General features: G+C 41.1%; 1 protein-coding gene and 1 long non-coding RNA gene across 9 annotated transcripts in view; both read left to right on the top strand.

Moving 5' to 3' along the window:
- The window catches only part of LOC136788853 (uncharacterized), a 204,190-nt gene that overhangs the window by 164,477 nt on the left and 17,519 nt on the right, over positions 1–22,194 (top strand). The gene's annotated exons all lie outside the window — the stretch shown is intronic.
- The window catches only part of LOC125181555 (secretory carrier-associated membrane protein 1-like), a 69,871-nt gene that overhangs the window by 35,028 nt on the left and 12,649 nt on the right, over positions 1–22,194 (top strand). For 5 of the 8 annotated variants that reach the window (XM_066987352.1, XM_066987351.1, XM_066987349.1 and 2 more), the window contains 4 exons: positions 1,116–1,275; positions 4,350–4,451; positions 5,649–5,766; positions 21,106–21,337. In XM_066987352.1, the coding sequence (XP_066843453.1) occupies positions 1,116–1,275; positions 4,350–4,451; positions 5,649–5,766; positions 21,106–21,337 (612 nt within the window). Of the gene's footprint in view, positions 1–1,115; positions 1,276–4,349; positions 4,452–5,648; positions 5,767–16,595; positions 19,135–21,105; positions 21,338–22,194 lie in introns of those variants that run through there. The other 3 variants (XM_066987350.1, XM_066987353.1, XM_066987355.1) reach the window with 3 other exon arrangements.

Here is a 22,194-nt window from a genome sequence, read left to right as displayed (position 1 = left end):
CTTTATATACTTGCCATTTCTTCTGTTAATCTTACCTTCCAGTAGAATGACTAAAATGTTTCTCTGGACTTAAATAAACATTGCTGCATGGAACTGCTTTTGCACTCATTTATAAATACTATACTTTATTATGGTCCACAAAGACAGAAAACGTCCTTTGAGACACTGGGTATTGCTAAACAGAGACAGAAAGTGTCTGGCAGAACTGTTGTGCCCAGGTAGCATGAAAGTAGTAGTTGTAATATTTCTTACTACCACTGTATTTTTTTTTTATATTACAAGAGCTAAATATATTTGAAATAAAATGTCAAGTCATGTTGCCAATACATTTCCTTTAGTAGAAATTAAATAGTTAACCTGTAACGTGGTTTGCCAAAGAGGAAAGGCCAGTATTAAGCTAAGAACTGAGCACCAAAAATGTTATGAGAAATATTTCAATATACAATATATATTCAAGGATCTAGAATAACAACTGACAATTTTTGTTTTACTGAGAAGCATTTTACTATGCAGGCTTTTTTGCTTTATTACGTGTAAGACAGATTTTGGTTAAAAGGGTTTTTTTTTTAATATTCTTGTTTCAAATTGGAACAATGTACAATGCTAAATTTATCATGTATTTTATATTATTTATAAGCTTTTCTCTAAAAAATATCCAATAGTTATATATTGCAATATTAAGGCTGACAGTCCTGCATATATTTAGTTGCCTGACTGTAAGAGAAAATAAACAACCAGCATATTAAAAAAAATGTAAATAGCTATTCAGTAATTACTGTAGAAGAAATATCAATTACTGCAGCCGTAGAAACCTCTTTTTTCATTATTTGTTTTTTTTTGAAAATGTTTTATTTTTATGACTTTTTTTTTTCTTCACCACATACCTGATGCTACTTGAATTTTCTTGTTCAGTACTTTTACTTGGGAATACTGGCTTTACCTGAAAGTTAGAAAACTGTATAAAAATCAGCTTATTGCAGAGAGAGAATATTGATTTATTGTCAGCATTCTTATGTTTTGTTTAAACATGCTCATTTTGGCTATTACTTTAACAGTTTTAATAATTTCTTGTATAAATTAATTAAATTAAGACTTTTTTGCTTTTGCTTCTACAGTCCATACAGTGACACTGTTTCTTAATGTCTTTGGATGTTTGGCCTGGTTTTACATTGATGCTACGCGAGGGGTCGATTTTGGATTGAGTATCCTCTGGTTCTTGCTTTTTACGCCTTGTTCTTTTGTCTGCTGGTACAGACCACTTTATGGAGCTTTCAGGTAACAATTTCAGCTTGACTTAGGATATTTAAAATAACCAAAACCACATTACACTTGTTGAAATGCATTAACAGTCCAGAATTTACTTAATTATCATTATGATAAACCTTTAATATACTTTCATTAGAAACAAGTAGTATGTTTGCCATTAATTCAACTGTATATCTGAATCATAGATAGCGATAGTTAGGAATATCATGGAATATCCTTTAAAATATTTATAGATTCTACCATTGACACAATATTTGTAGAAAGTATTTAACTTTTGTATAGGGCTGATAACTTTAAGAAAAATTCTCATTAAATCTCTATCCCTTTACAAGAAGAATCTGAGCAGGTTAATAGTTAAGAGTGTCTTAAATTTTTGGCTTCCTGAATGAACTTTATGAAACTGTACACCTTGCAGTGTCTGCAATTGTAGAAGACTGCCATTGTTAAGAATGAGTAGAGCAGGTATACAGTAATCAAACTCCAGTATTTTTCCTAGCTTTTAGCAATCTGGATTTTGCAGACTTCGCAAGCTTAAGGTGTAGTATCTTCGTGTTTAAAAATAGAATGGTTGTTTTGCACGCAAAATTGAATATTTTTGTGAAAATCAGCATTTAGAGATTTTTAATTTCTGTACTCTTACAGTATTTCTTGATTTTTACATTGAAATGAATCATGATATTCTTAGTTTAAATACATTAATTTTTGTAGAGAAAGATTGATAGCCATAAATTGCATTTATGCATAATTTTAGACTGAATTAGATGTTTCTTTTTTCTAACTAAGGAGATATTGCCATACCCACACATCTTTGAGGAATCATATATTTTAATTTGCATTTGCTCATACAGTAAATTCTTATACCCTTAAGGCTAAAAAATATTTTTCGTTTACAACTTTAACTTCTGTTCATGACTTGGGTTACAATGTGGGTGCAAATTGAGATCAACTAAAAATACAGAGAATTGCCAGCATTTTAAAATGGTAGCTTACATTAACTGATTACATCTTACATACTCTTTCTTAGTAGTGTTGTTTTTATTCCTGATTTAGTGGAGGAGTTCATAGTGTCGTTATCCATAGGTTTGTGGCCAGTGCAACTCGCCAATAAGCACAGAGTCAGAATTCACACAAAGGTCTTTTAATTAAATAATTAATTATATAATTCTGCAGAATCAGGTGCTTTGCAATCTTTCACAAAGGAAGCACACCCCTGACTTGAATCACTGTTATTTATGTACAACTAACTTGTGCAATTATCTCTCTGGCTACTTTTGATTGGTTGTTTTAGCTTGCCTAACTTATCTCTATTGAGTCTGTGTATTACAGAGGACCAGCAGGACAGACAGACATCCCTACCAAATCCAACATTTCCATACATTAGCATTATGATGGGTGTGGTTTAAATATGCTAATGACCCGTAATGAGCAAAAGTTTACCATGGGTCAGTCTGGAATCTTCCTTCAGCTGTTTTTCTCCTTGTTTTTTTAGCTTTCATCCCTTATCTCCCTTGCTTCTGCTAGTTCAAGGTTATCAGTCTTCCTGTTTTCTCCAAGGTTTCCTTGTTTTCTTCAGCTGAAGAGTGTAGTGTAACATTATCTTTCACAGTTTTAGATCCAGGAAATCCTGCATCAGTAATGTCTAGTATATAGCCTTTCTTAGCGAATAGTGATTGTTTAGAAAAGGAAAACTGCTACTTACATTTTCAACTTTCCTTCAGTTGCTCAGCTGAAGATGAAACAGTTATTAAATTGAACTAGTTAAATAAATAGAAATGAACAAACTGCCTTCTGCAAAAAATTGCAATTACTGGCAAAATCTGGTTCCATGTTCTTAATCTGTGACTTAATTGATCTTTACTTTCTTTAGAACTTTGGTAGCAAGCATATCATGTGATCATTAGTTTTGATAGTAGTAAGTTGAGGTCTTTGTTGAGATTTTGCCTATATATGTATATGTTTTCTTGACAGGCTTTTAACACTTTCAGTCTTTGTCAGTCTGGCATTTTAGTATTTTGAACAACAAGCATATTTTGTATATTTTGCTTTTAAACAACAGCTTCTTCAGTATTGTGATCTGTGTTGTTTCAGTAAATCCATATTAGATTTTATTTCCTTTTTGCGCTGTTTTGGCTGGGATAGAGTTAATTTTCTTCATAGTAGCTTGTATGGTGCTATGTTATGGATTTATAATGAAAATAATGTGGACAACACACAAACGTTTTAGTTGCTGCTGAGTAGTGCTTACGCTGAGTCAAGTTCTTTTCTATTTCTCAAGCTGCCTGCTAGCAAGTAGGCTTGGGAGTGCACGAGAAGCTGGGAGGGGACAGAATCAGGACAGCTGACTCAAACCGACCAAAGGGATATTCCATACCATATGACAACATGTTGAACAATAAAACTGGGGCGGGGGGGGGGGGGGGGGTGTCATTGCTTGGGGACTGGCCTGGATGCTGTTTGGCTGGTGGTGAGCAATTCCGTTGTGCATCACTTGTTTGTTTTCCTTTGGTTGTGTATTTTTTTCTTCTTTTTTATTTTTTATTTTTTTCTCTTTCTTATTAAACTGTCTTTATCTCAACACATGAGTTTTGTAACTTTTGCTCTTCTGTTTCTCTTCCCCACATACAGCTGGGGGGGGTGGGGGAGAAGTGAGTGACCAACTGTGTGGTGCTTTGCTGCTTACTGGGTTTAAACCACAGCAATCACTTTGACAAGTAAAAGCTTTTCTTTCCATACTGCCAGTGCTGTAAACTTCAGCCTGAAAGAGGAGCGTTCTTTATGCACTGTAGCAAAACCTCCAAGTTCAGTCTAAGAGGCCCTGAACAGAACACTAAGGAATAGTATCTTGCTGCTATTCCCACCTCTGTTAGAGATGCAGGAGACAAAAATACTGTATTAAAGAAGAATCTCTTGTAAATAAGCATTCTCCAAAACCACAGAATTACTGCCTGAAATTTCAAGTCACCATCAAGAAATAAAAACATTTTTCCTGTTTTTTTTTTTTACCAAAATAGATTGGTACTATAGTCTTTGTCAAAATACATTTATTTCCTGGCTGCTTTAATCTTTTTTTCCCCTTCTTTCAGGAGTGACAGTTCATTCAGGTTCTTTGTGTTCTTCTTTGTATATATCTGTCAGTTTGCTGTACATGTACTTCAAGCTGCGGGATTTCAAAGATGGGGAAACTGGTGAGTATTCTCTTTTCTGTAGCACTGTACTGTCTGTAAGACAAAAACAAAATCAACAAAATAAAAGTAATTAAAGTCATGGCTGTAGTAGTCAGCTGATACCATGGAGACCTATGACTGGCAGTACTATATCTGGGTACTGACATTTTGTTGCTAACCTCCAAACGTACATAAGGCAAACAAAATGGAATTGGAGTGTAAGGAAAAAGCACATTTTATTATTTCTTCTCTCTAATTCAATTTTTTCATTTTTCGTAGATACTTTGATTGACATGAAAAAAATAAAGTAATTTTAGAGGGCCGACTCTCCAAGTATGTGGAATGTGCTTTTAAGGATACTTGGGAAAGGGGTATGAAAAGTAGCCAGATAATCAGAAGATGCTAATTGCAATTTGGATTTTGGAGATTTGTGGTAGAGTACAGTTGGACATAGAAAATATCAAAGCAATTTAAAACAGATGCAGGAAAATCATAAGGTTATTTTTAGAAACTTTTTGCTCTTTTCATTGGGAGAATCATTTCCATCTTAATGTTTTAGTTTTCTTAAGGCAACCTGTTTTTTGTGATTTCAAGTATGATGTACGTTTTGTTGGTGTTTCAATTTTGAAGAATGGGGAAATGTTTAAAATAGAAACTGATAAAGCCATCTTTTCTATTAGTTAATCTCAGACTATCCTTTCTACTTTAAAAAAATGTATTATATTAAACCCAATTGAGAAAGTATGTGTGAGAAAGTATGTGTGGATACAATTAAATGAGTCTTCCCGCACAGAAGCTGCATGTGTATGGCATGTTTTATTTTTAAAGAAGTTAGAAGCTAACTTTTTAGGGACATTTTATCTTCCACAAAAACATGTACTCTTTAATTAGTCTGAAATGACATGACCAAAAAAAAAGTTGTTGAGCAACTCTAATTTCTCTCTTAATTTCTTCTCAACTCTGCTCAAGAAAAATCATCTTATATTTGCTAGTTTTCCTTATAGTTTCACTGCATGCACTGGGAAAATAGAAACTAAGCTTTAAAAAAAATATTATAGAACAGGAATATGCTCATTTGTAATTTTCATGAATTTTTCTTCAAAAATATTCAAAGTTGAGCAAAACCAGGAGGTTATAGATCTTCCCTTGATGTAGATACCTGTGTTTTAATAGTTCCTGTGCTGTGCCAATAAAATTTATCTTTTCTTTTTCCTTCAGTGGGTGGATTTCATCTCTTACTGGTCTTAATAAGAGTATCCCCGTTGGCATTATGATGATAATTATAGCTGCACTTTTCACAGCATCTGCTGTGATCTCATTAGTTATGTTTAAAAAGGTAAGTTACTTGTTACACTCTTCTATTTCCTATGTTTGATATGGATTTTGCTTTCCTACTTGAGAGAGGAAATCTCTCACAAAGTAATGGGGATTATTTATATTCTTGGGAATCTGCCTTATATATTAACAATTGTGCTTCTATAGTACTTTCTTGCTTATGCTGTCATGGAATTATGAAAAACTGTTTTTACAATATACTTATTTTCTGCAAACTAGAATAGAATAGTATAGTTCAGTTGGAAGGGTACCTACAAAGACCATCAAGTCCAACTGCCTGACCTCTTCAGGGCTAACCAAAAGCTAAAATGTATTATTAAGGTCATTATCCAAATGCCTCTTTAACACTGACAGAAATGGGGTATCAACCATCTCTCTAAGAAGCCTGTTCCAGTGTTTGACCACCTTCACAGTAAAGATTTTTTTCCTAATGTCCAGTCTGAACCTTCCCTAGCGCAGCTTTGTGCCATTCCCACGAATTATATCATTGTTTACCAAGGAGAAGAGAATGACACCTCCCTCTCCATTCCCCCTCTTCAGGAAGTTGTATAGAGTAATGAGGTTGCCTCTTAGCCTCCTTTTCTCCAGACTAGACAAAGCAAATGTCCTCAGCCTCTCATCACAGGACATGCCTTCCAGCCCTTTTACCAGCTTTGTCGCCCTCCTCTGGACACTTTCAACGACCTTAACATCCTTTTTATATTGTGGAGAACTGCATGCAATATTCAAGGTGAGGCTGTGCAAACGCTAAATATAGTGGGAGAATGACCTCTTGACCAGCTGTCTGTGCTGTGTTTAATGCATCCAAAAATGGGGTTTGCGCTCTTGGCTGCCAGGGCACACTGCTGACTCATGTTAAGCCTACTGTTGACCAGCACCCCAAGGTCCATTTCCGCATGGCTGCTCTCTAGCCGCTTGTCTCCCAGTCTGTACCTGTGTCCAGCATTAGTCCATCCCAGGTGCTGAACCAGTCATTTTTCTTTGTTGAATTTCATGCTGTTGCTGATTGTCCAATGCTCCAGTCTATCTAGATCCCTCTGCAATGTCCCTTGTCCCTCCAGGGAGTCAACATCACCTCCCCGTTTAGTATCATCAGCAAACTTGCTGAGGATGCATTCCACTGCATCCAGACAGTTGATAAAAATATTGAACAGGACTGGCCCTAGAATTGAGCCCTGGGGAACACCGCTAGTGACTGGCCGCCAGCCAGGTGTAGCCCCATTCACTACAACCCTTTGAGCCCTACCATTCAGCAAGTTCATCACCCAGTATTGCATGTACCTGTTTTTCTCACAGCTGGACAATTTGTCCAGAAGCATTCTGTGAGGGACGATATCAAAGACCTTGCTAAAATCCAGAAAGATTACATACAACACCTTCCCTTCATCAACTAAGCAGGTGACCTTATGTGGTGGTTTTACCCTGCTGGGCAGCCAAACTCCACCACAACTGCTCTCTCACTCCCCCTCCTCCTCCTCAGAAGAGGGGGAGAAGAAAGTATGCTAGCAAAAGAACCCACAACCTCATGAGTTGAGATAAGGGTAATTTAATTAAAGGGGAAAGAAAGAGGGGAAAAAAAAAGAGGTTGCGTGGAAGCACAGAAGGAAGAAAAAAGAAATTATTCTCTACTTTGCATCAATGAGTGATGTTCGGCCACGTCCTGGGAAGCAGGGCCTCAATACGCGTAGTGGTGGTTTGAGAGGACAGACGTCTTCCTAATGAGAGCCACCCCCTTCTCCTTTCCCTTTCACAGCTTTTATTGCCGAGTGTGACATCATATGGTATGGAATATCCCTTTGGTCAGTTTAGGTCAGCTGCCTTAGTGATGTCCCCTCCCCAGTTCTTTCCCACCCCCAGCCTACTGGCTTTCAGAGGATTTGGAGAGCGTCTTGATGCTGTGCCAGCACTGCTCAGCAATAGACAAAACACCGGTGTGATATCAGGGCTGTTCTAGCTACAAGTGCAGAGCACAACGCTATATGGGCCGCTGCAGGGATAGTTAACTCCATCCCAGCCAAACCCAGTAAAGAAATACCTCAATAATTTTCTCAGACAGGGTATCAGTGAAGCTATTTTATTTGTGATTGCAATGGTGGGCATCCTGCAAGCAGGAGTGCACAGTAAAAGTATATCATAACTTATATTCCCTATTACCCGACGCTTGATTCCTCCTCTGTTTCCTCATTGGCTGAGTACTACATGTTCACAAACTACTCAATGCTTATTACTATACCATATATGTAAAATTTTATTTGACCAACCGTTAATTTCTTCTTTTCTGTTATTTTTTTTCCTTCTTCTCTCGTGACTAGAGGGCCTGTGATTTTTTCTTTTTAGAGATTTCTCACTGCTCCTCTTGTTTTTCTTAGCTATCCTCATTTTGAGACAGTGGGACCTTCCCCTTATCTGCTTAACATACTCCCCCCTCCTATGCCACTGTCACGCCTGCACAATCACTTTTGAATATGCAAGGTTAGTGGAATTTTCCACTGCAAAAACACAACTTTGTTTCTCACAACCTCCACCCCTTGTTCCATATAATTTGTCACACTCAGGTTCCACATAATTTAGTATATTGGTATTCTCATCACCACTGTTCCCTGTCCCTAAACATAGATATAGGTACTTCTTTCCATTCTATGGGCCTGTCCCAAATTGTTCATAAGAACTGTTGATGATTTCGTCTTCATCTGACAAAGTGGTTACTCATGACAGGTGGAACAAGTCTTCTGGAAGCCAATGCCAGCTTAGCTTGAGTCATTGCTGCACTTGCCTGGTTCCTTGCGAAGGTGACCTGTCATTGGTTCTGCAGTGTCTTCCTACAGCACATAACTTAGATTACAGATTAGCTTTCTTTGTCTTTAAAAGACGTTTAGATGTAGAGCTTAGTGATATGGTTTAGTGGAGGACTTGCTAGTGTTAGATCAGAGGTTGGACTAGGTGATCTTGGAGGTCTCTTCCAACCTAGATGATTCTGTGATTCTGTGATCCTCTGGTGTTAACTACCCAAGTGGCTTCTGCTAAATTCATGTCCCCGTGTTTTCAAGTCCCAGCACCCAATACCCGTAGCATAGTCTTTTACAGTCCATTGTATCTCTCAGCCTTTCCAGAGGCTTGTGGGTGATAGGGGATGTGATACACCCACTCAGTGCCATGCCTCTTGGCCCAAGAGTTTACAAGATTATTTTCAAAGTGACTCCCATTGTCTGACTCAGTTCTCTCTGGTGTACCATGACACCGTGCCACAGCACTTGCCTTGCCAGGCCCAAGATGGTGTTTCAAGCAGTGGCATGGTTTACTGGGTATGTTTCCAGCCACCCAGTAGTTGCCTCTACCATGGTGAGTATGTAGTACTTGCCTTGGTGGGTTTGTGGGAGTGGTCCAGTATAGTCAGCAGGCCTCACCATATTGAAATCCTAGACACCGTCCCCTATTCCAGGGAGGCTTGACCCTCATGGCTCACTTGAACACTGCACAGGTTTCACGCTCATGGGTAACCTCTATGATGGCCTTATTGGTCAGGTCCACCCCTCGATGACGACCCAACTGTATGTGGCTGTGGTGGTTTTACTCGGGTGGGCAGCTGAGCTCCACCACAACCGCTCTCTCACTTCCCCTCCTCAAAGGGAAAGGGGGAGAAAATACGATGCAAAGGGCTCAAGGTTTGAGATAAGAAGTTGAATCGCTCAACAATTATCGTGATGGGCAAAACAGACTCAGCATAGGGAGATAGTAAGATTTATTGCCTATTACTAACAAGCTAGAGAAGTGAGAAACAAAGGAAAGAAACCAAAAACACCTTCCCCCCATCCACCCTCTTCCACCTCCTCCCCCCGAGCGGCGCAGGGGAATGGGGTTTGTGGTCAGTCGATAGCACTTCGTCTCTGCCGCTCCTTCTGGGTTACTCTCGTCCCCTGTGCCGTGAGGTCCCTCCTACAGGATGCAGTCCTTGCTGGACTGATCCAGCGTGGGCTCCCCACAGGCAGCAGCTCTTCAAGAACTGCTCCAGATATGGGTCCATACCACGGGGTCCATCCCTCAGGAGCAAACTGCTCCAACCTGGATCCCCCACGAGCAGCAGCTCCTGCCAGGTCACCTGCTCCTGCATGGGCTCCTCTCCACGGGCTACAGGTCCAGCCCGGAACTGGCGGGGGTCCTCCACAGGCTGCAGCCTCTGTCAGTGCAGGTCCACCTGCTCCACCGTGGCCTCCTCCACGGGCTGCAGGGTGGAACCCTGCTCCACCGTGGTACACCATGGGCTGCAGGAGGACAGCCTGGTTCACCATGGTCCTCACCACAGGCCGCAGGGGACTTCTGCTCTGGCTCCTGGAGCACCTCTCCCCCTCCTTCTTCACTGACCTTGGTGCCTGCAAGGCAGCTTCTCACTCCTCTCTCTCTCCCAGCTGCTGTGTGGCAGCATTTTTTTGTTTGTTTGGTTTTTTTCCTTTCTTAAATATGCTTTTCACAGAGGTGAGGGGTGGAATGTAGTGGGTTTATGTGGCAAGGTTTTGGTAGCAGGAGGCCATAGGGATGGCTTCTGTGAGAAGAATCCAGAAGCTGCCCAATGTTAAGTAAGGGCCCCGCTGCTGACCAGAGCCGAGCCAATAAGCAATGTTGTTTGCGCCTTTGTGAAAGCATATTTAAGAAAGGGGAAAAAAAAAAAAACCTGTGTTGGTGCCCAACATGGGGAAAAGGACTGTGGTGGTTTTACTCGGGTGGGCAGCCAAGTTCCACCATGGCCGCTCTTTCACTCCCCCCTCCTCAAAGAGGAAGGGGGAGAAAATATGATACAAAGAGCTCAAGGTTTGAGATAAGGATGATTTAATTAAAGGGAAAAGTGAGGGAAAAAAAAAAAAAGGCTGTGCAGAAGCACAGAGAGAGAGAGAAAAAAAAAAGGTTATTCTCTGTTTCCCATCAACGAGCGATGTTCGGCCACGTCCTGGGAAGCAGGGCCTCAAAATGCGCAACGGTTGTTTGGGAGGACAGCCCCCTCCCCCACGAGAGTCCCCCATTTTTGTTGCTGAGTGTGACATCATGTGGTATGGAATATCCCTTTGGTCGGTTTAGGTCAGCTGCCCTGGTTTATGTCCCCTCCCCATCGCTTGCCCACCCCCAGCCTGCTTGCTCTTGGGGGCTTGGAGGGAGTCCTGATGTGGTGCCAGTATTATGCAACAACAGACACAACACTGGAGTGATACCAGTGCTGTTCCAGCTACAAGTGCAGAGTACAGCACTGTGTGGGCTGCTGCAGGGAAAGTTAACTCTATCCAAGCCAAACCCAGCACAGTGGCATCCCTCCCGAGATGTCCTGATGTTTCATGGGCCCATTGAGCTGCGAACAGCTCACCCTTATATCCCCAATCCAGGTCCATGTGAGCCAATTCAGTTTTTGAAGCCCGATCCACTTCTTCAGTATTGTCATGTTCTTCGGTGGCCTTTGGTGATGTTCTACAGGGACTATCCCCTTCTACAGTACATAACAGGTTTGATTGAGCAGGTCCGGCTCGGTTGGCAGATCCCCTAATGTTGACTAACCAGGTAGCTTTTGCCAAATGTGTATCTCAGTGTTTGAATGTCCCAGCACTCATTGCTTTCAGTGTAGTCTTTAACAATCCATTGTATCGTTCAACTTTCCTGGAGGCTGGTGCATGATAGGGATGTGATACACCCACTCAATAACATGTTCTTTGGCCCAAGTGTCTATGAGGTTGTTTTGGAAATGAGTCCCATTGTCTGACTCAATTCTCTCTGGGGTGCCATGTCACCATAAGACTTGCTTTTCAAGGCCCAGGAGAGTGTTCCGGGCGGTGGCATGGGGCACAGGATATGTTTCCAGCCATCCGGTGGTTGCTTCCACCATTGTAAGTACGTGGCGCTTGCCGTTGCGGGTTTGAGGGAGTGTGATGTAATCAATCTGCCAGGCCTCTCCATATTTATATTTCAGCCATCGTCCTCCATACCAAAGAGGCTTTGACCGTTTGGCTTGCTTGATTGCAGCACATGTTTCACAGTCATGAATAACCTGTGTAATAATGCACATGGTCAGGTCCACCCCTTGATCACGAGCCCATCTGTAGGTTGCATCCCTGCCTTGATGGCCTGAGGTGTCATGGGCCCATCGGGCTATAAATAATTCACCTTTATGTTGCCAGTCCAGGTCCACCTGAGCCACTTCAATCTTAGCAGCCTGATCCACCTGCTGGTTGTTTTGATGTTCTTCAGTGGCCCGATTCTTGGGCACATGAGCATCTACATGGCGTACCTTTACAACCAGGTTCTCTGCCCGGGCAGCAATATGTTGCCACAGTGCAGCAGCCCAGATGGGTTTACCCCTGCGCTGCCAGTTGTTCTGCTTCCATTGCTGCAACCACCCCCACAGGGCATTTGCTACCATCCATGAATCAGTACAGAGACAGAGAACCTCCGATGCTTTCTCACAATACGAGAGGATGTGGTCGTTTTATCGTGCTAGGCAGCTGAACACCACAACCGCTCTCTCACTCCCCCTCCTTAGATGAGGAGGGGAAGAAGTAAAGGGAAGAACAACTCACGGGTTGAGATAAGGATGATTTAATTAAAGGGAAAAAAAGAAATGATAATTAAGGAAAGATTATTATTAATTAAACAATTTAACTAAAGGGAAAAAAAAGGGAAAGGGGAAAAGGGAGGGGGAAAGGAAGAAACAAAACAAGACAAGTAAAGGCTATGTGGAAGTGCAGAGGAAAGAAATTGCTCTCTACTTCCCACAAATGAGCGATGCTTGACCACGTCCTTGAAGCAGGGCCTCAACGCACGTAGCTGGTGTTCAGGAGGACAGACGTTTTGGCAACGAAAGCCCACCCCTCCCCCTTTTTTCCCTTTTCCACCTTTTATTGCTGAGTGTGACATCATAGGGTACGGAATATCCCTTTGGTTGGTTTAGGTCAGCTGCCCTGGTGATGTTCCTTTCTCACTTTTTGCCCACCCCCTAGGAGAGTTAGAGGGAGTCCTGATGCTGTGCCAGCACTGCTCAGCAGCAGACACAACACTGGTGTGATAGCAGGGCTGTTCTAGCTACAAGTGCAGAGCACAGCACTGTATGGGCTGCTGCAGGGAAAGTTAACATCCCAGCCAGACCCAGTACAGAGGACCCATAAGTGAACAGGGCATATTGCTTCTCATCTTCTGGTAGCTTGGTATACAGTGGGGCTTCTTCGGCATGGGCCACCTCCTCCTCTGGTGATATCCCAAAATCTTTGCCTTCTGGCCAGTCCATAATCACTTCCAAGATTCCTGGGCGACTGGGGTTTCCTATTCGAGCCCGCTGAGTAATCAGTGCAACCCACTTGCTCCATGTAGCATCAGTTGCATGATGTGTAGAGGGGACCCTTCCTTTGAACATCCAGCCCAATACCAGCAGTCGGGGTGCCAGGAGGAGCTGTGCTTCAGTACCAACCACTTCCAAAGCAGATTGAACTCCTTCATACACTGCCAAGATCTCTTTTTCCGTTGGAGTGTAGCAGGCCTCGGATCCTCTGTATCCCTGATTCCAAAACCCTAGGGGTCGACCTCAAGATTGTCCAGGCTCTTTCTGCCAGAGGCTCCTTCGAGAGATCGGGCAAGGTAGACAACTGTTTAATGTCCTCTGTCTATAAAGCAGCTGTGCTAAAAGGCCACCAGTACCCTTTTCGTTCCTTGAAATATCCTCTCCTGAGATAGTCCATGCCAAGGATGCACGGAGCATCCGGGCCAGCCACAATATTTGCCACAAACACCCAGCAACTTCCATGTCTTAACAACTGGAGAACAAGCAGTCCCAGACAACAAGGCTCTCCTGAATCACCCTTCTTTGTTCCTTCTAAACTCTTTACATTCCTCCTGGCTTCATCATTAAGTCTGGTGTTATCACTAACCATGGGGCTTGTCGACCGCCATGGCCACACTCCCACAAGGACCCCCAAGTCCTTCTCTGCAGGGCTGCTTTTAAATTCTTCTTCTCACAGTCTACATAAATACCTGAGATTGCCCCAGTCCAAGTGCAACACCTTGCGCTTGGCCTTGTTGAACCTCATTAGGTTCTCATGGGCCCACTTCTCTAGCCTGTCCAGGTCCCTCTGGATGGCATCCCTTCCCTCTGTTCTATCAACTGCACCGCTCAGCTTGGTGTCATCTGCAAACTTGCTGAGGATGCACTCAATTCCGTTGTCTGTCATTGATAAACATGTTGAAGAGCAAAACAGTTTACTGTTGGGATCCCCCCGTCACCCCATAAATACAGATAGGTTCTCCCCCTTTGTAGCTTGACGGCATTACGGTACACTGTGCACCTGTGTCTACTAAAGTTATACTTCCGTGTGTCTGACGTGCCAGGCCATCTAATCCACTCAGTCCAATAAACCCGATTGTCCCTTTCCTCCCCCTGGCTGGAGGCAGAGCCCCTCTAATCCTGGTCATAATATTCATTACTGCGTCTTGGGGACTGCCTGCTGGAGATTGGAGCAGCAAGTTTTTCAGACCCCCCCCCCCCCCCCCCCCCCCGTTTTGTGACTGTTTTTCCTTGCAACTCACATACCAGTGCCTCTAGGGTTGAGGTATATTTTCCATCCCATTTTCTCATGTCCTCTCCATGGTCACGTAGGGAAAACCACAGGGTGGCATGGGAAAGCAACCCACTGTATCTTCTTCCCTGAACAGAAGGACACTTAATCCTGATAGCTGAGAGACTGGTTCGTAAAGGTGGGGAGGAAGATAAATTCTCTCTAAGTTGGTGGACCTCTTCAGAAAGTTTCTCCACAGCTGAGACACAGGCCTGTAGGAAAGAGGAGAGACTTCATACTGCCAGAGTTGTTTAGTCAATTCATCCACTGTGGGTTCCTCACGGTCTTTCCAGGTCATTACTGCCAATGAGCTGGCATATGATGATGGTGCAGTCCATACAAACGTCTCCCACATGGGTCATGTACACTTGACTTCATTTGGATCTGTGGATATCTGTTCATTGTCTAGGTCCCTATAAATCACCTCCCGTACGGCTAATTCCCTCAGGTTCTGGATTCTCTTCTCCATGGTGGTCCACTTGCCTGGTTGACATACAAGATCTTCCTTGAAGGAATACCTTTCCTTCACTGGTGACAGGAGACGCCTCCAGAGGCTGAAGTGTGCTGAAGTGTGCTCCATTTCCAATTGCTTTGTCAATGCCTGCATCCCTAGAAAGGGATACCAGCCTCCTGGCTTCCCTGCCCTCTAATTCCAGACTATTTGCTCCGCTGTTCCAGCACCAGAGTAGCCAGGTGACAAGGTGCTCACCTGGACAACGACTGAAATCTTTTCGCATATTTCATAGCTCATGCTGGTATAGACCTCAGGTAGTTATTGAAGCTCTTATGATATCTTCCTCTTCATCTTCCCGTTCATCTGATGGTCCAGCGATTTCAGAGTAGCCTATCTCATCTTCTTCTTCCTCCCCAGTCTGAGTAGGAGTTCCTCTGCTTTCTAAACAACCTGACTCATCCATTGCTTCATCTTGGATACAGGGGCAACTGACGCTGGTACAGTCTGTTTCCCTGGCCTAGCCTTGGGGCCTGTCACACAAGTTGGAGCAGCTGCAGAGCCCGTCACAGTGGTCGGAACAGCCACAGGACCCATTGCAGGGGTTGGAACAGCCGCAGGGCCCGTCGCAGGGGTTGGAATGACCGCTCGACCCATCACAAGGGTTGGGGTAGCTGCCGGGGTTGGAGCAGCTGCAGGGTCTGTCATAGGGCTTGGAGTGGTCACTGGGTTTGGAGTGGCTGCAGGACTTAGGGTGGCCGCAGGATCTGTCACTGCGGTTATAGTGGCGTCAATTGCAGCTCCGTAAGCATAGGACAAGCCCCAGCATGTTGCAGTGATTTGTATATCTGTTGTGGTTTAACCCAGCTGACAGCTAAGCACCACACAGCCCACCCTACCCCCTCCTTCTCTGGGATGGGGGAGAGAATCAGAAAAATATCAAAGCCTGTGGGTTGAGATAAAGACAGTTTATTAGGACAGAAAAGAAAGGAAAATAATAATAATAATGATAATAGTACTACTACTAACAATGTGTACGAAACAAGTGATGCACAATGCAGTTGCTCACCACCCGCTGACCGATGCCCAGCCTATCCCCGAAAAGAGGTCCCCCCACCCCAACCAGCCCCCCCATATTAATTGTTCCGCATGACATCAGATGATATGGAATACCCTTTTGGCCAGTTTGGGTCAGCTGTCCTGGGTCTGTCCCCTCCCAGCTCCTGCTGCACCCATAGCCTGCCCACTGGCAGCACAGAACGAGAAGCTGAAAAGTCCTTGTCTTAGTGTAAGCACTGCTCTGTACCAATTAAAACATCAGTGTGTTATCAACATTATTCTCATCCTAAATCCCAAACACAGCACCCTACCACCTATTAGGAGGAAAATTAACTCCATACTAGTCAAAACCAGGACAATATGTACACCAGGTTGTATACAAATTGAGACAGAAGACACTTTTGCAAGCTGTGTTATGCTAACGATGCAGCCTGTTTGTGTATTTAAATATGTTGTTTCAGGCAGTAGGTCCAGCACACATTTTAGTAAAGACCTATGAGCTCCCTGTGAAATTGCAAAGTTACAGGTATTGCTACAGTCAAACTGTGTTTGCATCAGGGCAATCAAAAGTTGTAGGATTTGTGGAAAAGAAGTCTGTTTACTCATTTCTGGATCCTCCCAAACATATAAGCAAGCCAGATTTCCCCACCATGCAGTTCTGCTTTGTGGTTGAGACTTTGCTATTACTCTACCAAGATGTGGAAGGCTAAGAACGCTTTTTTCACTGCTTTCCCACCTCCCTAGGTACATGGTCTCTACCGCACAACTGGTGCTAGTTTCGAGAAAGCACAGCAAGAGTTTGCAACAGGAATGATGTCCAATAAAACTGTACAAACTGCTGCAGCCAACGCCGCCTCAACAGCAGAAACCAGTGCAGCTCAAAATGCATTCAAGGGTAACCAAATGTAGAGAAATATAACAAGTGATTATGTTTCTCTTTTGTTGTACTTAATTTTCCAGTCAATTATATTCCCTAAAAACTTAGATCAAAATACACACAGCATATCTGTCTCTTCTTAAAAGATAGCCACTCTTTGCCCTGTTGCATTCTAAAATATAAAACTTTCCATATTTTATGGAGGATAAATAATTTAAACAGTTGGCCTGAGAATGAATTGTGGTATTTAATAATCAAGTAAATATAGTAGGAATTTGGATTTTTTTTAGTGGTTCACTACAGTATTGTTTTAAACTTCAGGAAAGCACTTTGGATCAATTATTTTTGTTTCTAAGAACTGATTTCCCTATTTCTACTATAAGAAGTGGGGTAGACTGAGAGATGTAGCAAGTTAGGTTTGGCTAATGCTTTTGATATATATCTGTAAGTTTGCATGAATACTGTTGAGTTATCTGATCATGTTTAAATAGTGTTTTGGTCCAGAATTTCCCTGTGCCATTTTATAATTATAACGTTTGTTTGCATCTCTTTTCATGGAGCATTTTCTACATGGGAGAAATGACCAGGTCTCTGTAATAGAATGTATAATGCAGTGTACAGTTTAAGGAAGTTGAAACTGATGGTTTCAATCACAGAGCTAAATGAGTATAGATTTGCTATTTTTAATTTCAGTATTCATGTCTTGGGGTCATAATTTTTCTGAAAAAGAAACCAATATTGACCTTGAGAACACTGGTTTCTTGCCCCCCTACCCTCTCTTACATGAAGTGGTATTTTTATTGTGTTTGGGATTTTTGTTTTTTTAAGTGCAGATTTGTGTTTAACAACTAAATCTCTAAATCTCTACTAAATCTCTAGCTTTGTCAGTCACTCTGTTTACTGCTTGTCCAAAAATCTAAATATACAGTATTTAATTTTTAACAGGAATATTGTCTAAAATCAAGCTTTTTAAGCAATGACATTTAACAGATACTTGAATTCATTTTAATGTAACTCAGCCAGCTCTGTGATTTAATTTAAGCTGGAAAAAAAGCTTTTAAAATATTTTGAATTGAAGAAGTAAGAAATCATCTTTCACACAGTTAAATTTTAATTTATTGATCTGGAGGCCTAAGAGGTTAAATTGGTGATGTGGAACTGAACAATCCATAATGGTACATACCATCATAATATTCTAGAATTTAATCTGGTTTTACTATATAAAGTGATGTTTCTCTCCTTTCAAGGTTATTTGATATTCTTGGATTGACTTGTGAGTCTTACGCATAACACTTGGGCTGTTTTTTTAAACTCTATTTTAGAAAATGAAAACAGGAAGGACCACATCCCACAATCTGTAGAAATATACACTGTAGCTGAAATGAATTCAGTTCTTAAGGTGAATCATGTTTAGTAAGACTGAGTCATAAACTTCTGAGAACCCTCTGCATCATGAAGTTAAAAGCAATTTAAATATTCTATGTAATAGGAGCTCTAAAATTTTACACTAGTGGACGTGGTAGCATTAAACTTAAATTTGTGTGGAATGTTACTAAAAGCTTTCCAGACAAAAGTCACAAATTTCTGTTTAGATCAGGCATCACATTTCTAGCAGCTGTATATCAAGATTTTTCTTTTCAGAGTTTCTTTAAATTAACTTTAGGGTTGTATCTAGGAACTGTACTTTTGAATCTAAATTTAAGCAATTCTCTTTGATATCTCTTGGATATGAATCCCAGGACATCATCCTTGCAATTAAATTTAACATGAAGATTGCATAACATTACCAGATTATATTATAGAAAAAATATTAGAGAAAAAAAACTGAATTTGGCAGGTAGTTTTTTTTTTTTTTCCAAATGTTTAAATGTTCTTTGAGAAAACACAGCTATTATTCAATGTATAGGTAGCACTGATTTGTAGTGTCATGTGTTGAATACACAGATTTAAACCTTATAAGTGATATTCAAGACTTTTGTTTAAACCAGAAATCTCTGACAATTTGCAGCCCAAAAGTGAATGAGAAATTTAGTTTTGACAACAAAAAGCTAATGTTTGTTAAAATATTTTATACCTGACTAAAACTAGGTTTTACAGTCTCTTATTAATTAGTCAGAGTATGGTGCCCACTTAAGTTGTCATTTTGTAGTATTGTGGCAAACTGAGTACAAAGTATGAAGTTTAAACACTGGAATGTCATTGATCTGTAATTTAGGAGTTGGTTTTATTTATCTGAGGGATGTTTGCATTTTTTATAAATTACTAACAATGCTCTACAATCACGGTGAATGTCATGGTTCTGTACAAATTCACTTCTGTCCCTCCATTGCATGTCTGAGTAGTTCAAAAGTTATGTATATTTATTGTATTAACACAGTGTCAGAGAATAAAAAAAAAATACTTTTTTTTCCTGGATGCTTGCTCTATATAGTTTTAAACAATATAAGGATTTTTCTTTTAAAGGTCAGGATAACATGCAGGGTGGCTGATCTATGGAAAAGTCTCACTTGGTTTTTATAATCCTGTATAAAAATGCTGCAGTTCTGCTGAAAGGGGAAAGTAAAATGCATTATTGTAAAATGCAAAATAATGCATTAGGGTCCTAAGAATTACTCAAATATTAAGAAGAAAATTCTTAAACGCTTGCAGCCCACTTGGTTGTGCTATAAAGTTAGAGGGCTAAAATCTAAATAAGTTCTGTCATTACTGAATGAAATTCTTCAGGTATTAAGTGAATCTTAAAATATTATTGAAAGCAAAATGAAGTTATTGAAAACAGCATTGGTTTGGTACTGTTTATTTTCCTAATTTCTGCCTATTGACTTGACACTGCTGTGTCAATTGTGTCACTTTGTATCCTGTTGTATCACTGCTGTGTCTTGCTTTTTCTTTTTTTTAGCCACTATCAATCTGTTGATTTTTTTTTTCATGTAATATCAACTGTAATGCCTGGTCTGTAGTGCTGAATTTATTACCAGGTTTTCTTTGAACAGAAAAATGAGTTCAACTAGACCACTGTGGTGTAGTTAACGTTTGCAAATGCACAATACAGAGAATACTGTTCTGAGATATAGTTGGGATTAGTTTGGGAGATAGCAGATGTGTGTTTTTGAAGACACTAGCACATACATACATGCATCATTTAGTAGTGAAATTCTTCATCAACTTGATCTGCTTCTTTGTAATTTGCATATCTAGTGTGGTAGTGGCAACAGACTAAAGGAGCAGTTTTTGAACTTTATCGTACTGCACAACTGTGCTTACCATTTACAAGAATAATCATGTTTTATGATTAGAATTACTACATAATTTAAGTGCTGTTGTGGGGAGACGATAATTCCTCTGGTTTGCTCAGGCTAGTTTACCTCAGGAATTTGAAAGCGCTAAGTTGGGAAAACAAACACACAGAAAATACCAGCTCAGAATGTCATCTATTTGAAGATACTGTATATTCAAAGAAAAGGCATACATTTGCAAACAAGCTTTCAGTGAATCACAGGAGCAAGACTACTTTATATTCCTGTCCCTCTGACATTAATAATATGTATTCACTTTCTCATTGCATCACTATTCTAAACCTAGCTAGAGCTAGGGGAAGAAGTTACTAGAACACAGAAATCTATAGTAATTCACACATTTTAAGAATGAAACTCTACATTTCCTATTTCCATTAACCTCTTTGAAAAAAGGAGACAATGTTTTTAGCTATACAAATAAGTACTTGGAAAATTTTCAGTAGTATTTTGTATTCGTAGAATAACTTATATATGTGCACATATACACACCTACTTTGAAATCCATAAAGGTGACTAATATGGTGATGCATTCAGTAGTACCTATCCCATAATTTGGTCTGGACTGTAGATTTCTAAGAAACAAGGAAACTGTTCCAAGTTTTCACCAAGAGATACTTCTTGGAGGTTTAAACACTTGCAAAAGCTTAATTAAATTAATGCAATTAATTACATGTAAATTTAACTAATGGACCTTATCAACAATCAAACAAAACAGATGTCCTGATTTTTCTTTAAACTACTGTGGTGGCTTTACCCCACTGGGCAGCTAAACTCCACTACAACTGCTCTTTCACTCCCTCTACTCAAAGAAAAGGGGGAGAAAATACAATGGAAAGAGCTTAAAGGTTGAGATAAGGACAGGGAAATCATTCAACAATTATCATCAAGCAAAACAGACTCATCATATGGAGATTAATATGATTTATTGCCTATCACTAGCAGACTAGAACAGTGAGAAACTAAAAGCAAAATAAAAACACCTTCCCCCTCATCCACCCTCTTTTATGTCCTCCCCCCAAGCTGCACAGGGGAAGGGGGGTTGCAGTCAGTCCATAATGTTTGATTTCCGCTGCTCCTTCAGGGTCACTCTCTTCCCCTGCTCCAACGTGGGGTCCCTCCCACAGGATGCAGCCCTTCCCAAACTGATCCTGCGTGGACTTCCCACAGACAGCAGCTCTTCAAGAACTATTCCAATATGGGTCTGTACCATGGGGTCCATCCTTCAGGAGGAAACTGCTCCAACATGGGTCCCTCATGGATGACAACTCCCACCAGATCACCTGCTCCTGTGTGCGCTCCTCCACAGCCTACAGGTATGGCATGGAATCTGCTCCTGCATGGTCTCCTCCACAGGCTGTAGCATGGAAATCTGCTACACCATGGGCTGCAGGGGGACAGCCTGCTCCACCATGGTCCTCTCTATGGGCCACAGGGGACCTTCTGCTCTGGCACCTGGAACACCTCCTGCCCTCCTTCTTCACTGACCTTGGTGTCTGCAGGGCTGTTTCTCACTCCTATCTCTCCCAGGTGCTGTTGCCCACCACTTTTTTCACTTTCTTAAATATGCTCTCACAGAGGCGCGAATAACATCATTTATTGGCTTGGCTCTGGCCAGTGATGGGTCCCTTTTAGAGCCAGCTGGAGCTGGCTCTCATATAACATAGGACAGCTTCTTGACTCTTCTCACAGTGGCTACCCCTGCAGGCCTCCTAATACCAAGTCCTTGCAATGTAAATGCAATACAACTACCAAAATCCTTATTCCTGGTTCTGCCATAAATTTGCTTAGAGAACAACATATAATCTCTTTTTAGTGTTCTTTAAGTTGCATATGAGTAATATAAATTGTGGCAAATACCATCCAAGAAGTCTGTGTGATTAAGCAGTTTTTTGTTTTATAACCTTCTCTAGCCCCTCCTCAAAAAGGAACTGCAGTGCTTTAGTTGCAAAATGAAAAATGTCAAACGTATTTAATTAGAAAGTCTCTTTAATGCAACTGTATTGTATAATGCATAGCTAGAATTTCAGATCACATACTTTTTGATCAGTAAGTAGTAATTGTTTAAGTCAGTTGGTATCTAAAACATTAACAAAATCACAGGACTGGGCTCTTAAATGCTATTAAAGCCAACTTGCTCTGGCTCAACATACTTAATATGTTTGAATTAATG

The sequence above is a fragment of the Anser cygnoides genome, chromosome W (assembly GCF_040182565.1).
Source record: "Anser cygnoides isolate HZ-2024a breed goose chromosome W, Taihu_goose_T2T_genome, whole genome shotgun sequence".
NCBI classification, from domain to species: Eukaryota; Metazoa; Chordata; class Aves; order Anseriformes; family Anatidae; genus Anser; species Anser cygnoides.
Note: the sequence above shows the minus strand (reverse complement) of the source record. Positions and strands in the feature narration are given on the sequence as shown.